Source organism: Glossina fuscipes, unplaced genomic scaffold (assembly GCF_014805625.2).
Source record: "Glossina fuscipes isolate IAEA_lab_2018 unplaced genomic scaffold, Yale_Gfus_2 0, whole genome shotgun sequence".
Lineage (NCBI taxonomy): Eukaryota > Metazoa > Arthropoda > Insecta > Diptera > Glossinidae > Glossina > Glossina fuscipes.
The window spans coordinates 30,537,017-30,554,707 of NW_023998414.1; the positions used below are offsets into that span (position 1 = coordinate 30,537,017).

At 32.3% G+C, this 17,691-nt stretch overlaps 1 protein-coding gene across 4 annotated transcripts in view; it reads right to left on the minus strand.

Annotated features, from left to right (window-relative positions):
• Positions 1–1,835: 1,835 nt before the first annotated feature.
• The window catches only part of LOC119639708 (myb-like protein P), a 68,732-nt gene continuing 52,876 nt past the window's right edge, over positions 1,836–17,691 (minus strand). For 2 of the 4 annotated variants that reach the window (XM_038037301.1, XM_038037321.1), the window contains 7 exons: positions 8,669–9,631; positions 8,094–8,274; positions 4,757–5,027; positions 4,311–4,545; positions 4,007–4,218; positions 2,810–2,999; positions 1,836–2,731 (listed from right to left, as the gene is read on the minus strand). In XM_038037301.1, coding sequence (XP_037893229.1) covers positions 1,889–2,731; positions 2,810–2,999; positions 4,007–4,218; positions 4,311–4,545; positions 4,757–5,027; positions 8,094–8,274; positions 8,669–9,616 — 2,880 coding nt within the window. In that variant the 5' untranslated portion in view covers positions 9,617–9,631 and the 3' untranslated portion in view covers positions 1,836–1,888. Of the gene's footprint in view, positions 2,732–2,809; positions 3,000–4,006; positions 4,219–4,310; positions 4,546–4,756; positions 5,028–8,093; positions 8,275–8,668; positions 9,632–11,466; positions 11,728–17,691 lie in introns of those variants that run through there. The other 2 variants (XM_038037311.1, XM_038037331.1) reach the window with 2 other exon arrangements.

Consider the following 17,691-nt stretch of genomic DNA (forward strand, 5'->3'; position numbering starts at 1 on the left):
GAGGTCGCAATTGTTGAGATATTTTGATGAAATTTGGTACAGTGACGTGTTTTGACTCAAGGATGAACGCTATTGAAAATGGTTCTGATCGATCTTCTTTTTCAACAACTCCCCATATAACGCCCTATTTTGAAAAGTTTTTATATGGTAAAAATTGCAATTTTCAGAATGTCGCGGCAAGCGGGGCCAAGTGTTAGTATTTCGGTGTTCTAAATTGGTACGAAAAGGGTTAGGGCAATTCTTTAACATCCTCTCATATAACGAAAACTGAACTTCATATGACAAAAGTTATCATTTTCAATGCTTAATGATGAAAATTATATCATAATAGTAGTAAATGAACTGTATCAAATTCGGACCATCTCGACCTGCATTTTGGGTCTTGATAAATTGATATATTGATCTTTGGTAGAGCAGATTAGTCTAAGTTTTAATATGTGGAGATGAAAATTGACTCATACAAAACTTGCGAGTAACTGCACCAAGCGAAGTGGTGTAGTTGGCTTCGGCCGACTATAATGTTCTTACTTGTTTGACATTCTAAGTAGCAATGAAAAATTTGATTCGGCAGGGGAAATATATTTAACCACCTTTCTTATAACCGTCTCAAAGAAAACTGAAACTTTATGTAATAAAAAGGTCTAATGTGTGATATTTTATGGTGAAAATTGTTTCATAATAGTAAATTGATATAAAAATTAAGTGGATCAAATTTGATCCACATGGATGTATATCTTTGACCGCACCACCTGTAAGACTAACCATGAATAGTAAGTCTTTCAGAAAAAGCTTAATTTTTAATATCTTACGATGAAAATTGATCCATGGTAGCAATATAACAAAAGAATTTAAATCACATGAGTCTATTTTTTAGACCACATGACAACAGACATGGGTCGATTTTTTTGAACCACATAACACATACATCAAAAACAAGGCCTCATATGAATGTGTAATTTTTGATGTATTATTACAAAAATGAGCGAATAACTCTACTAGGCGCAGCAGGGTAAGGTAGCGAATGGTCGGTCTTGGCTTTTTTAAACTTGCTCTCGTATAAACATTCTTACAAAAAAACTTTTATATAGATCTCATATTTTCATATATTTTACGAACAAAAATTGATATAAATGCGCTGTGTTCAGACTACATACACCGTTTTTCGGTCTTCCCGTTTTCATTGAAAGGCTCGTATGAAGAGCAAACGTTTTTACGATAACAGAGTATAATTTTATGAAAGGAAGATTTCTATCAGCTATAGCGTAAGATATTTTAGAAAGAGAGACTTTTACCCGACTATATTGTCTTGAGTTTTTCCAACCTGGTAATGTAGAGCATGAGACGATATTTGTTTTAACTACCAACATACAATTATGTAAAAGATTTCAACACTTATGATGTCATCTATATTGATGTTTGGAAGGATGATGAAAATGTGTAATTTTTGACGTCTCTGCTTCATGTTAATGGAGTTACTAAATTTGCATTCAAACATTTCGCTATCCTGAGGGTAAGAGAGATAAGTTTTACGTCCTTACGTAATAATAAATAAATATTTCATGTCACAAATTGTGAAGAAAAGTAATTTATTTATTAAAAAAAGTACAAATCATAATTTGTTTAGCACTCTAGGTTTTTTTTTTTTTTTTTTTATACAAAATAAATCGATGTAAATACTTGGACATCTTAATATGAATTGTATGCAAATATATGGTGTCCCTGTGGTCTATGCATGAAAACATAATTTCGTAATAAATTAGAAAAATACAATAAAATCTTAAAAATAAAAGCATAAGATAACAATTGTTGTTGTAATAATTAAAAAAAAAAAAAAAAAAAAAAAAAGGTAAAGAAAAAAGAAGAGAACGGAAAGGAAAAACGATGCAAGTTAAACAACATCACTGGACTTTTCTAAACTTCGTAACTTTTGATACATGCTTATGTAATGAGTCTGTAATTGTTTTTGATATTTTAGCACCTTTTCCTTCTCAGCCGACCATTGCCGCTTCTCCAATTCAAAATTGACGCGTACATCATCCAATTGCTTTCGTAAATTAGCGATTTCCTCTGCATAATTTGTCGATTCTTCGATTAGAGTATCGAGAGTCGATTCCTCCAATTTGCTCGGTAATTTATTCAGAGATTTGACATTGAGAGCGACATCGGGCAAATTAATCGATCCATGAATAAAACTGTGAATATCTGAACTAACTTTAGCTAAGCGTTTCTCTGAACTTAATTTATATCGTTCGCATTCATCGCAATCGCCCTCATCAAGGGGAGGAGCAATTTTCAAACAATTCATAATAACTTCAAGATTGTTATCATCTAAAACTTTTTCCGCATTATTTTTCAATTCCAGGCGCGAATTCTCAATACGTTGTTGAGTGTGTTTGCGTGTCTTGTTACAGATATCGGTTAGATTATCTAATTGTTGCTTTAAGCGCATATACTTGCCAGACGGTTCTTCGCCGTACTCATGAAATATGGCTAAATCAGAGAGCTCTTTGCGTAGCTTAGCCAACTCGTTGGTCAAAGCGAGAATCACTTGATCTTTTAAAATAATGATTTTATTGAGTTGCTTCAACTCGACTTCGGCATCCTTTTGATTCTGCAATTGTTGTTCAACCTGTTGGCTCTCCTGAAGACTTTGGTAGACGTGAGTTTCCGTATTATTGACAGTTTCATGTTTCAAATGAACTAAGGCATGTTCCTTTAAAGTGATCTCATTCTATACGAATAGTTGATAAAGAAACGCAAAAATTTATACATATATCGATATATTGGGGAAACAATGATTTATACTAACATTTGCTTCTTTGAGTTGAGTTTTAAGTAAAGCTAATTCTCCATTCTTCTCGCACACTCTCCATTCGCTTTCTTCTAGTTGCGTTTTAAGACTGCTTATCAGATTATGACTTTCTTCCAGCTGCTCTTCAACATAAGCTGAACGGTCCTTCAAATTCCTTTCCGAATTTTTTAAGCTGATGTTATTCGTTCTAAAATACGCACATAACTATGATCATTACATTTGCATAGATGCTTGTAAGAATATTAAGTGTGATCGCCCAGATAGATTCAATTATGAATGAATGTAATAATAACTATTACAAAGAATTCTGAACTTTTGTAAGCTTTTTAATTTTTTGATAATTAACATCCACTCGTAACCGTTTCTTCGTTTCGACGTCTCTAGAAGATCAAAACTGAAAGTCCATGGACATATAGTATTATGAAAATTTTCCTCATTTTTTTTTTTTGTCAACACAATAACGACATAAATATGAAACTTTCGTACTATCGTAAACCGAATAAATACGGTGTGGAAGATGAAAGGATTAAATTATTTCTGCTTTAAAAAATTTGTATTGTCTACTGAACTCGCCAACGTTATGCATGTTATTCTCTCCACTTACAAGTTTTAATCTCTCTGCGTTCTTAAGCAGTGTCGATAATTCGAAATCAATCTGTCCGAGTTCGTTATCCTGCGTTATATATTGTAATTGTAATTCGTGCCCTCCTTATCTTACCGAACATGTCCATATATAAATTTTCTTGCTGAAATGATTATGAAGCTCTCTTCGATTTGGCTTTGAAACTATTGTGTAAATCGTTTTTGTTTTAACTTAAGCACTTCTTATCACTTGTGCACAATGTGATCGCCAATGAAAACTTACACGTTTTAGTGCCGATTTGTAAATGAAAATTCAAATGATATATTTTCAGTCAAGTAATAAATCTTCAAAACCTAAAAGTTTCTATTCGATAGCAGCCTTTTCAAAATATATTTTGAACAGAGGAATTTTTTGATTTTTCTACTCTCTTCGCTAAAGTTTTATTATTTTAGAACTCCATTTAGTTTTATTCAAGGACTATTATCAACTTTATATGCTAGTACTGTTTTATATTATTTCGACTGATGATTTTGATGATTTTATTACATTAACGCGTTAACACTAACTCATGGCATTGCTTTTCAAAGAAAATTTTCTATCACGAGACTTACCTTAATATTTCGCATTCGTTCTTAAGTTCAGCTATTTGTTCTCTTAGTTTATTGATTTGTTCGCTATATCTCAGCTTGTTCTGTTTGAATTGAAATTGTTGCATGGCCAGCATTTGCTCCATTTTCTTAATTTTCAACATGAATTCTCGTTGTTGAGCCTCGAAATAGGTGCGTAAACGTCGATTTTCATTTTCCCAATAGGTTTCTTTATCCTGCAATAATTTTTATGGAATGTTAATCAACGTTTATCGAGGTAGGAAGCATAATTTAAATTGAAAGGAAGAAAAAAAAATAAAAAATAAACCTTGTGTACTGTGAAAATTACTTTCTCATTATGCTCCATGGCCTGCCTTAAATATGATAATTCGGAGTCACGATCTTTTAAAACTGCTTCCAATTCTGAAATTCCAGAATCCGATGGCGAAGGCGTCATATCGCATTGATCGCTTGTTAAATATTTATTTAATCCATTATTACTGAGAGCATTATTGCCGGCCATAGTGTTATTGCTAATGCCGTTGCTGCTAACGTTCGATTTTCTATAGATATATAATATGCAAGCAGGTGAGTGCATAGAAATCAATTTTAGAAATTCATCATCGCATGCATTGAGTAATATTTCCATTTCATTTTTTTTCTTAATTTTGTTGTATTTTTTTTCTTTTCATTTGTTGTTATTGTTTTTTAATTTTTTTTTTTTTTTTTTTTTTTTTTTTTGTTTTATTCAATTGCGTGTTTACTCATACTTACATGGTTCCACTTTGGTTGTTCGCATCAGAGTCCGGTGTATGTCGAATTGACTCCATACTATCGTTGATTTTCAACGATCTGGAACCACGTCGACGTGCCATAAGGCTGTTGCAATAACTGCTGCTTGAATAACCACCACAACCACCACCACCACCACCACCGCCACCACCACCACCACCACCACCACCACAAGCGCCGCTACCACCGCCAATCAAACCTCCTACTCCTCCGCCAACAATACCAATTCCACTATGTCGTAAGTCGGTCGTGCCTAACGATTATAAAAAAAAAAAAAAAAAATAAACGTACAAGTTAATTACAACAGCTCCTCTAGTTATAATTTATTTATTTGATAAATGTATGTATGCGTGTATGCATATGTATTCGTATATATTTATGATATCGCGAGTTTTTTTTCCATGTTTTATTGTTTAGTTTTATGCATTAACAAATGCAATTAATTTGCAATAATTAATTGTTACAAAACAAGTCAAAAGAACACTAAACGCAAATCGTTCTCTTAAATCGATGCTCTTCCGCTAAGAGAGAATAGTTACGGGAGCTATTAAAATCTATATCATCTTATGAACTTATAAGCTACGGTTATTTAAGAGACAGTCTCATTTTCCATTCTATACAGTACTTACACACAAACTATTGTTTTGATTTTGATTTGTAGTTCTCGGACTTTAAGTTAAGATAAAGTTCATAGCCCGCAACAAACTTTGCACTTTTTTCGAAAGAGATAGTCTCATGTTTTAACTATTGATTTCTAACTGCTCCAAAACACTAACCGATGTCTTTGGAAATTATTTATGTTGATTTGAAAGCACTGAATATGTTCCCTTAACTTCATCAAGACAACCTTTGTGTACATATGTGATTGAAAGCAATTCGAAGGCTTTCAGACCACCTTTCACCGAAAAAGTATAAGTTTTGGACGCAGTTTTTGGAGCTGGTCATGAATTCTTTAATCGAATTATACATTTTCCTAACAGTTTTCTCCGTCATTTCATAAAACATAGTGTGTAAAACGGCCGGTTGTGCTTGTGTATACTGATGCACTTAGGTATAGAGTGTAATAGGAATTGCATCCTAAATTGTACTTTATTTTTATATACGCATCAGCGAAGGATGAGGGATATATATTTATTTTGTCAAAACTTTTGCAACGTCGAGAAAGAAGCCGCAGTAAGCTCACAAAATATTATATTTTCTGCATAAGCATGCATTTTTAGGCCGATTTAAGCCGATTTCCGTTTATTCGCCTGTCCGTCCCCGTAATGTCTGTTATAAACATACTTCTGGCCTCGAAAATGAAGTCATCGATTTCAAATTCAACAGGAACGTTGGGAACTCCTTGCATGCACATTGGTCACGAAAATGGGCCAAATCGGTCGAAGCACACGCTGTACACACAGTACCACATAAACTGAAAACAATGATATCGAAATGAAGATATCGGTTAGAAATTTGCGAAAAAGTTTGGAAGTGAACCCAAAATTTGCAAAGGACACGCCTAGAATGCCCATATGCCTATGCGACACAAAACTATTATTCTGAAAATAGGAGAAAAAAAATGAGCTGCGCCCACCCAATTTAGTTCGTTTCCCTTCTTTTTGACTTTTCTAGGCTACGGTGCTAGACATAAAAGATTCGGTCACGACCGAATATAATTTTCTTACTATGTTTATTATACACTTATTAATTAATTATTATATAATTATTATTATTATTAACTATTTTTATACCCACCACTGCAGGATGGGGGTTTAGTCATTTTGTTTTTTTTTTTTGTTAATTTATCTAACACCCAAAATGTAGCTTCAGAGATCCTATATACTTTAATAGATTCTTGTTCAGCGTGAAATTCTGAATTGACTAAACCACGTCTGTCCGGCAATACGTCTATCTGTCTGTGTGGTGTTTGGTTGCAAGTACTGGTCGAAAAATGAAGATATCGACTTTGAATTTGGTAGAAACATTGGAAGTTCGCGCACGCAGGTTGATATTGAAAATGGCCCAAATTGGTCGCGGGATAAGCCCATAGTGGAGCGTGAACTTAATGCAACTCCGCCCTGCTTAACAAAAATTTGTGGATTTTGGCTCGTTGCTCGAACATTATGAAAGTTTTCCACATTTACTTTTACAATAGCCTCCAGCTCCAAAATGGAGTTAATCAGCCATGCCCACATAAAGTTGCAAGTAATTAAATTTTATTTTTTGTTTTTCACTTTTTCGAGGTTTTACGCTTATTTACCATAAGGCAGTTGTCAAATGAAGATTTACTATCTGCCTAAAAATGAGTTAATCCTAAAAGGAATAGGGTAGACACGGCGACCTTCGAGATGTGCGAGATTCGTCCACCGCCGAATATAACTTTCTTATTTGTTTTTTTTTTTTTTTTATATTTCATTAGCCTATCAGGAGATATAAAATCCAATACAAAATCATCTTCTAAGCGAACTGTCTTTCCGTCTATCCATATATGGTTTTGTATTCAAACCCATAGGACGCAATTTTTGGGATACTTTAATAGGAATTGCTACACCGACATGCTTGCCGTGCTGCCAATCGGACCATTTTTCGAGTACTCACTCCTTGACAATTTCTTACGAAAAATTTCTCGATCGTAGTCGAATTTTCGAATATTAAATTAATGTGAAAACTTCGAATCGCAAGACTTTATAGGGGAAAAAGGTCAAACGTTTAATATTTCAGTGTGAGATTTGGCCCGTAATAGAAATTTGGCATAAAAATTAATGGGGCCAAAACTGAAAACATTTGGACCTGTATTGTGGCCGCCATTCCACCTAAGTAGGCCTTTTAGAACAAGGTTTAATTTTTTTAATATTCTATATATAATGGAAATTGTTCTTACTTTTTTTCATAAAAAAAATATTTATATTTTACTTTCTATTTGCATCTCTAGTATGTATGGACATATATCGATTTTTTTTTCCGTAAAATTGTTCTATCATACATAGTATAAGTAGTTAAGATGGCTGCGTGTGGCTAATTTATTGTCTTTAACAATTTTTGTCAATCATTCTCTTATTTACCTTATTTATATATATATGATATAAGAGATGCGTTATATATGGATTTATGTATAGTGAAATTGTTTACACAATTTATAGAAACTGCCTTTTATGTACATTTCTAATAATTTTTTTTTTTTTTTTTATCTTATTTTAATATCTTTCTTATATTAATCACAACAACAACAACAACAAAAATAAATAATAGAAAAGAAAAAACCGTTCATGAAAGCTTTTTGTATTTACCATAAAATAAAAGGCAAAGAAACGTGTTCTCTCATATTATTATTACTCACTTCCAAATCTTAGATTAGAACCTTGCATGGGAGCCAGCGAAGGTGTTGAGCCATAACGATCAGCGACAGAATGTACAGCGTTGGCTGAGTTGACAACAACATCACAATAACGACTGGGAATACTGTAGTCCGGTTCGAAAGGGATCGGCTTAAAAGCAATCGGGCGTAAAAGATTTGTGGCCTGTGTGTTTAGAAGCAAACAACAAACAACAACCAACGCAACATATATATATAAAAAAATAACATAAAAAAAAAAAAATAAATAAATAAATAATATAAGAAAAAGTAAAAGAAGAAAAAAACGAAGCGGAAAAAACATGAATTACAACTAAATGAAGGTAAGGTGTATTTTAAAAAAATATCATACATATGATGTTGTGAAGGTGGAACGAACACACCCAAATATATATAGAAAAGGAAAAACAAAAATTAAAAAAAAAAAAAACAAAACATAAAAACAATAAACAAACAATTGAATTGAATTATTATTGTATTAGAGACAAGTGCTTAAAGCATGCGATGCTGAAATTTGGCGACACACTTGCGCATGCTTTTAAATGCTATAATATATATACCTGATCGTGGCGGTTCTCCTCCTCAACATCCGCTAAATCACTGACACTGCGCTGCTGAGCTAACAAATCTCTATGACTCGTGCTGTACACCATAGCAGTGTGAGTTTGTAGACGTTGTGGTTGCAATTGCTGTTGTTGTTGTTGTTGCTGTTGTTGTTGTTGTTGTTGTTGAAGTGTTGGACGCGTGTTATTACCGTTATCTAAATTCTCGGTTATATTAAGCCGTTCATTGTGTTCCGTAATACTGGCACGACTGCCACTTCCGCTTGCATTGGCTGCAATTATGGCGACCGGGGTGGTTGATATCGGTTTCCGTGGTGTTTGCGATTGCGGCTGTTGTTGCTGTTGCTGTTGTTGCTGTTGTTGTTGTTGTTGCGATTGTTGTGATTGTTGCTGTTGTTTTTGTTGTTGCACATAATGTTGTTGATACGCATTGGCACCTATTTGTGTAGCCTGAAGTCTGGTTTGAGCTTGTGCATGATTTGGCGAATGCTGATATGATGATGATTTTGCATTACCAAGCGTTAAAAATGTTGTCGGCAATGATTGTAATTGCTGCTCATCGTTATAGGCAAGATTATTACTACCTGTTGACGTTATTGCTGAGTTCATATTCGGACTTGTTTTCGTAAATTCAAACATCTGCCGTATATTATAAAATCTACTGCGACCCTGCTGTGTCTCTTCTAAGTTGCTATAGCTGCCAAATTTGTTACGCATGCGTTTTTGTTCATCACGCGATTTTAGAGTGCCCGTATGACCTGCAGGCAACATTGGCAAGCCTAGCGTATTCTTCGCAGCAATTAAATTCGCATTTTCCAATGAAGCTGACCTTATATGGCCGCGTTTTCCATTTATTGTGGAAGAATCTTGCTGAGTTTTAACTTGATTACCTATTAGTGTCTGTGATGCATTACCACCAACTCCACCACATAAAGTGGTTGCCATAGTGGGAAATTAAAACTGTAAAGAAAATTTATGAAATTTATTTTAAAAAAAGTCTCCATCAAATCAATTTTAAATAAAATGTTAAAAATAATATTTTGATTAATTTCTTATATATATATATATATATATATATATATGTATATGTATAAGTAAATCTTGAGAAATTTATTATTAGAAAGCCTTAGAAAATCTGTATTAACCATGTTGGAATTATGTTATTTTAACATAATTAAAACCTATAAATATATAAACCTATAAAATAACCGGTAGAATTATACATTGCGCATGGTTAGCAGAGTTAATTAAAAATTGTTTATCTGTTTGTTGCATGACAAAAATTTACAAATGTTACCCGATTCTAAATCTCGTTCATCTTACTTTACTCATTATCAGCTACAAACACGCGGATGTCATGTTATATTATGTTACGATACGTTACATTATGTTACGTTACGTTACTTCTTGTATAATACATTTTATTGTACGTTTTCTTAAAATTACATAATACAATAAGTAGAGAATATGCAGATAAATAAGATGAACTGCACGAAATTCATAGAGAATATGTAGAAAATACGCAGAGAAAGTACAAAAGATTTAGAAGATACGTAGAAAATGCAAATAATTTTAAACAATGCTTAGTAAATAAGAAAAGGAAGAAAGATAAACACCTAGAAAATGTGGGAAAAACTAGAAATACAAAATAAGGGAAAGAGCTAAGAAAAAGTAGAGAATACACAGTAAATTTGTAAAATGGATGGAATAAAGTATAGGAGAATTCGTAGAAAGCAAACCTTGCTTACATTAATCTCCAAGTGTAGTATGATAAAAGTGTTCAACTATATTGTATTAAAACATTATCTTATGTATTGGAATACCTTGATATGTGAAAGAGAAGTGCTTTATTATAAATGCTTCGCTAGTTACAGAATAAGGTGTCTCCGCTTACGAAGCATGTAAGGTTTATAACACGTTTGCGTGACCCAAAAGAAAGCTTAAGAGATCCTATAAAGAATATATCTATATATATATATATATATATATATATAAACTTGATCATCAAATTCTGAATAGAATTTGTGTTTGTTTGCTGTAATTATTCTCCCAATTACGAAAGTCGAGATATCGGTTTGAAATGTGACAAAGGTTGATTGAAAGTTCTTGCAGGTCCATATCAGGCAAAAGACAAGCTTACATTATAATATAAACTGTGAATATTATCTATGTTTTCAGAAGCAAAAAACAGTTGATTTTCTTCTCATTGCTCGTAGACTATAACAGATAATAACGTGCAATCCTACAGTATTTGTATGAAAGACTGAAAAATCTCCCTGATCCACATCCGATTTTTTATAAGATATCGAAATTTTATTTATTATATTTATTTATTTTTTTTAAAATTTATTTATTTATTTATTTTTTTTTTTTTTAAGCGAAGATGATAGTTATAAGACATTAGAGCCTGGCTTAGTACAATCTTCTTGTTTGTTGTAAAATTTCGTATAGTTTGCAAAATAATTTGTGCACAAAAATAAAAAAAAAAAAATTATAATAATAATAATAATAATAATAATAATAATGATAGTAATAATAACAAAAGCAGGCAACCTGTGAGTATACAAGGTTTCGTTCTTAGCTGAATATTATTATTATTATTATTATAATTTGGTATCTTTCTGGTTGCGATTGCAAATGTTAAAGCCATGTTGACGATATAATCGTGGCATTGTATTACTTTTTGTAAATCCCATATTAACGACCAGCAGAAACAATCATACGCGCGAACACTTTTGCAATGCAAATAGTCGGGACATTTTATTTTTGTTTTGCACTCTAATTTAATCATTTACCTTCCGACCATTCTCTCGCACCCTCCTATTGCGACGGTCTTTAATCTTCATTCGCTCCCTTTTAACTGGTTAACAAAACGTGTCGAAATCACGCGAATAACTGTGATTTTTATATACGAACAACAACATTGTTTTTTAATGCATATGCTTACTGCTTGTTGCTTGCTGCTTGTTGCTTATTGCTTATGTTAATATATTATGTTATTGTTTTTGTAACTATTGTTGTTATTAAGTCGGGTCAATAAGTCATTTGGCTTCACTGTATTTGTCATTTATCTTGCTGTTATTGTTGTTGTTATTGTTTTGATTGTTGTTGTTGTTGTTGTTGTTATTGTACTTTTATTTATGTCAGTTTTTTAAGTGTTATTTTTTCACTTAATTATGGGGCTTTGATATTTATCTGTCTTTTTGTCCGTCTTCTCGGTGTTTCGTACGCTTTCGTTTATTTTGCTTATTTGTTTGCTTTTCTTAATTTTGTATACATTTATATATACATGCTCAAAGTTCAAATTATTTATTGTTTTATATATTTAAAATATTTGTAAATTATATTTAATGTTATTTAAAAATTTGTTTTTCAATTTTTATCCTCAAGCGGTGTAAAGTAAGATAATTGCCATCCGACACGGCGGTATTAATCAATCCATTGTACTTAAACGTGACCTCATTTAAAATTCGATTTCTTTTGTTTTTTCTTTTTTCTCAAATAAAAATTTTTTAATATTTTTTTTTTTTTTTTTTGTTAACATTTTTTTCATATTTAAGATTAAAAATTTACTTGCGATTTAACCGTAATATAGATGACATTTATTGAAACGTCCGGCGAGATGAAGTGATAAAACCAAATTTATGATCGAAAAGTGTTTTTATTGTTTCAAATCATTTCTCATTTCTTATTAATTACATTTTTAAAGTGATATTTTGCAAATTTATCCTTTTAAGGGAGTTAGTTGCAGCTACGATAGATTTAATAAACTCTTTTAGCCTTTGGTGCCGGTAAATTAAGGAGAGAGAGAGAGACGAGGCGAGGCAACTCGAATGCCAGCTGATGCTTTGCTTTGATGATAAATTAAATTTTTTTTTTTTTGTTTTGTTTCATCCATGATTTAAGTCTTTTGTCATGAATTTTAATTTATACTTATGTGATCTTTAGTCTATTTGAACCTATCTGACTAGTTCGAAATTAATTAATTGGTCTTCTGTCCACTTTAAGATCAATGGTATATTTTAAATATTTACAACTTTTTTAGAAAACTTTGAAATATTGATTAAGGGCTTTTAAGAAATATAACATTTCAATCGCCATCGCGCCGAAGGATGAGAAGTTTTTTTTTGAAAACGTTTGCAAGACCTAGAAGGAAGCCCCATAATATGATTGCAACATATTTCAAGTCGATTTAAATACGTTCGTCAGCTTGGGTGTCTTTCTATCTGACGGTGGTAAGCATTCTCTTAGTCGCAAAAAAGGCAGCTATCTACTTCAAATTCGCCAGAAACATTGCACGCAGGTTGGTATTGAAATTGGCTCAAGGCACTGGTAACTGCAAAAAAATGAAAAAAATCAGCCACGCCTATTCAATACTACAACATATTCAAAACTCCATTCTGTTTTCAAAAGCCTATAAAATCTACACATGATTGACCAGTATCAAGTGTGAACCGTTATACACATATTTGTCCATCCATCTGTTCATTTCTTTGTTAATTGCTGTGGTAAAGGTACACATGATCAGAAAAATGGCGATGTCTGCTTGAAACACATGATATAAAATTCCGCGTTTAAAAAAATAAAAAGTCAGCCATTCCCAAACAAAATTATGGAGTATGAAAATGAAAATCATTTTCTTACTCGTCATGTTCTCAATTATCTCTCAATTAAGGAAACGATCGAACCGAAGATTACAAACAAAATGCAATAATCAAAGGGAAAGGATCCTATAGTCATGAGCTGTTTTTTTTCTACCTTACATTCATAAAGGTGTGCTAGATGTATGAATTTGCTGCAAAGCTGCATTCATCCAAAATCCACATCCAACAAAAAGCTATGAACACACTGTTGCTCCGCCTTGGGAATCAAGTATGACAGACGTCGAAGCATTTAATTTTTTTTAATGGCCTAAATATCGAGATTTCTATTCGATTGATGCCAAAGCAATTGACAAATTCATCAAGACATCGGCCCACCGTACATTAGCTCTAACTCAGACGAATAGTTTCCGAATGATCTTCCGATGAATATTTCGAAATTAAAGAAAATAAATTTGATTTACAAATAATTGACATTTTTAATGCATTTAATGCGATAGCAGTAAAAATAGTCGAGAAGTATTAGAAAATCAACGCCTACAAGTCACTGAACAAGTCATAAGTATTGTCATCAATCCGGTATCGTCGTGCACCATCTATGACGATGAACTAACTAACTATAAAAGACATAGTAAACGCTGTTTTCGTTAACAGTCTAAATACGGCCTTGGAACTACATATCATACATATAGCCGATGCAGAAAAATGCAAGCAGCGTAAAACGCTTTACTGTGTAAGTAAATGCCCCTGAGAGGAAAACTGGTTAATGTTCTCAGAAAATACAAGTACACGAACGCATAAAAGAAAAAGAATATAATCGCATGTGCGTACCACAAAGCAATCAAAGTAGAACCGGCTTACAATTAAAGCGAAAAGGAAAAAGCAGAAGAAGGAGACGCAGGCGATGGCGATGGCGATGGTGAAGACGAAGACGAAGACGAAGAAAAACTCAAAAAGAAGACATTTCAAAACGCAATAATAATAATAATAATAATAATAATAATAATAACAACAACAACAAGAACAAAAACAACAAGTAACATGGGCAACAATTATTGCAACAATATTGTAATAAACATGCTTTCCAACTAGTTTTGTTTTGCAACGCGTTGTTGCATCTAACGGATCAAATCAAAGTCAACTAAAGTGTGCCACTGTGTAAATTGTAAAGATAAGTGTATTGTGTGCATGCGAATGTTCATATCTTTGTGCTTCAAAGTAAAGTTAGTCCTTGTCCATTTAAAATGCTATCAAACTAACCGACTGACTGACTGACTGTATGTCTGTCTTTCTATCCGTTTGTCTGTATATATGTCTGACGGGACTGAGAAGTTAGTAAACTTTTTTAAGGTAAACAAGTTTTCTTCAAGAATTCTTAATGTTGTTGTTATTTATTGTTGTTACTGCTGTTATTGTTGCTGATCATAGTGATGGCCATAGTAATAAATAATTTAAAGCACATGTCATCTCAATATATCATTTTACACAACAGAAACAAATAAAGTGAACAGAATCTATGTATGTTCGGCAGTTAAACTCAATAAGAACAATAATAGCAGACAACCGACAAACGAATCACAGTTATCGAATGACATTTACAAGATCACACACACACACACACACACACACACACACACAGAGAGAGAGATCCCTATATATGAAATATATATAGATAAACGTATATATATATATATATCTAAACATATATTTCCATATAAATACAAGTTTCGTTTGACAACGCTAAACATCAAGCATCTAAAGACTTTATGGCGTGTCACGACGAATGGACGAACAGGCGAACAGATAAATAGACAACCAATTGGATTGTCAAAAAAGTTATAACGTATGCTTACTACCCATATGATCATCCTAAATGCATGTGACTATGAATTCTTGATAGTAAAATGCAACCCGTCTCGGTCTCATTCTCGCAGAGAGACCGCAAACCCAACATCAGAGGACAGGGATTTCAAATTGTTGGGGCAAACCTTTGAAAACTAAAATTATTGTTAGTTAAAGCGACGACAAGATTATTTAGTATACAAGATTATCGTGAGAAAAGATGCACTTTTCGTTTGCTTACCCTTCTAAATCTATTTCGTTTTTGGGCACATGCATCCTAATTTCCTTGATCAATTTCAATGAGTAAACAAGATCATTACTTCAATCGAATTTAATTATATATAGCAAATGAAAATATCAAACTCCTCAAGAAAGCATACAACAACCATGTAAGGCATAAGTTACATAAAAGCTTGAGCCATAATCAAATTTCATCTCAGTTGTGAGAGTCATTAGGCAAACTTGGCCTCTCTTCACAGAAAATGTGCACAAGATCATATATGTAAGAGACAAGGCAACAAACACGAAATTGGAAAAGCCTCGAGGAGAGGCATTTTAATAGACCTAAGACCGAATTTCTCGTTGTTTTTTTTGTTAAACTAATTATTTGAAGTACATTTCCTCTCCTTATTGATTTTGTTTTTCATTTTAATCCTGCTTTTCACTTTTTTTCAGTATCTGGCGGCGCAACAAACTCAAACAAATAACTAAAAGTGTTATATAAAAAAAAAAAAAAAAAAAAAAAAAAAATTATAAAATTAATAAAATCTCAACGCAAAAACTAAATAATTTAAAGCGAATCTAAAAAAAAAAAAAAAATGAAAAAAAAAGCATGAAAGCATGTGTAAAATAGCTTTTCTGACAACCCAAGTACACACAAATTCAGTTAATCATTCTTCACTCAATACTTACAAAATATATGGTTTCATGATTCTAAACTGTTTTCTTAAAACCAGTAATTATTATACTACGATATTGTACAAATAACGTTTAGACGAAAAGGTGTTTAAGTGCTTGTCGCTCATTTACACCATTTTCATAAAAAAAAATTATATATATATATATATATATATATATATATTTATATATGTGTGTGTGTATATATAATAATAGCAACAACGACATCAATATTAATAATAATAATAATAATAATAATAGCAACAGTAATAATAATAATGGAAACAGTAACGTACACAAAGAAATTTCCCGCTTTTAGGAAATTTTTAATACAACATCGCTTAGAGATCGCTTAGAGAGATGATTTCTGTGCGATGTGCTTTAATCATTAGCATATCAACCGCTTCACTATATTATAAAAGGAATGATGATGAATTAACGAGTTAGTAAGATTTAGTTTTTGGCGGCTTTAGCGGTAAATTTTACCTTTTATTATAATTCTCTGATGTGTGCGTTAAATTGTTTTGATGTTTTTGCGAGTTTCATCACAATATGTTAAAGAGGATTTGTTTTTTTTTTTTTTTTTCATCTTTCTTAGTATCTGCAATTTGTTTGTTGTCGCATTTTATTATGTTATGTTTACGGTAAAATGACAACTTGTGCCACAAGCACATTAACCCAATTTTATGATGGAGCCTTCACAGTCTATAGTTTCTTTTTTATTTTCATTCAATTTTCTTCAAGTATTCTTTTCTTTCTATTTTCTAAAAAATATATATCTCTCTTCCTCTCCCTCTCTCTCTTTCTCTCTCTCTCTTTCTTTCTCTCCACATTTCTGTTTCGATGTGCATCTCTCGAAATAGCATCAATCATCTTTCAGCGGTGTTTCAATGTTATATTCTTTGCTTAATGTTACTAATCGATTAATGTAAAAGCTTGATATATGTCAATTGTATGGCAAATTGCTTAAAGTCGCTTAAAATTTGTTATTCCAGAGACGGGAGAGAGAAGAAAACATTGAATATGAACTGTCGTTCAATTATTACTCTTTAACGAAACATTCCGCAATGAGTTGAATATCTATTAAACCAAAATTATGCTTGCTTGGTTGCTTGCTTACTTTCTCTCGCCCGCAGCATCGACTTATTCGATTTTTCTTCTTACGACAGTTAATTTGGGCATCGGTTTTTCATCCATTTATTTGTATTATCGATGGTTTGATTTAAAGTAAATGCATAAAACAGACATCATAAGAAGAGAGCAGTTATAAGCATTCATTTACCAAATTGTTTGCAGACGCCCAGAAGGAATCTTCAAAGACCCTGTAAAATATACATATATCTTTTCCATCGATATCAATTTATGAATCGATTTGGCCATGTCTTTCTGCCCGTATGTCTAATTTCTATGATAAACCTTCTCATTGTTAAAAATATTAAGACGTCAGTTTCAGTTATCGGAAAGGGGCCAAGTCCGTGAAAAGACTCCCGCCTATAGTACTTACCATATCAACATAAGTTGAAGAGATAATTGCTTTCTGCAGTCAGTCTGTTATTAAATTAACATTTAGATTGACGTTACGTCGCTGAGTGGCGAAAATGAAACGTAGTATTGATTCGAAACAGGCAAAGTGATTAAAATCGCTAAGAAGAAAAATTTGAAACAAGCAAAGTCATTAAA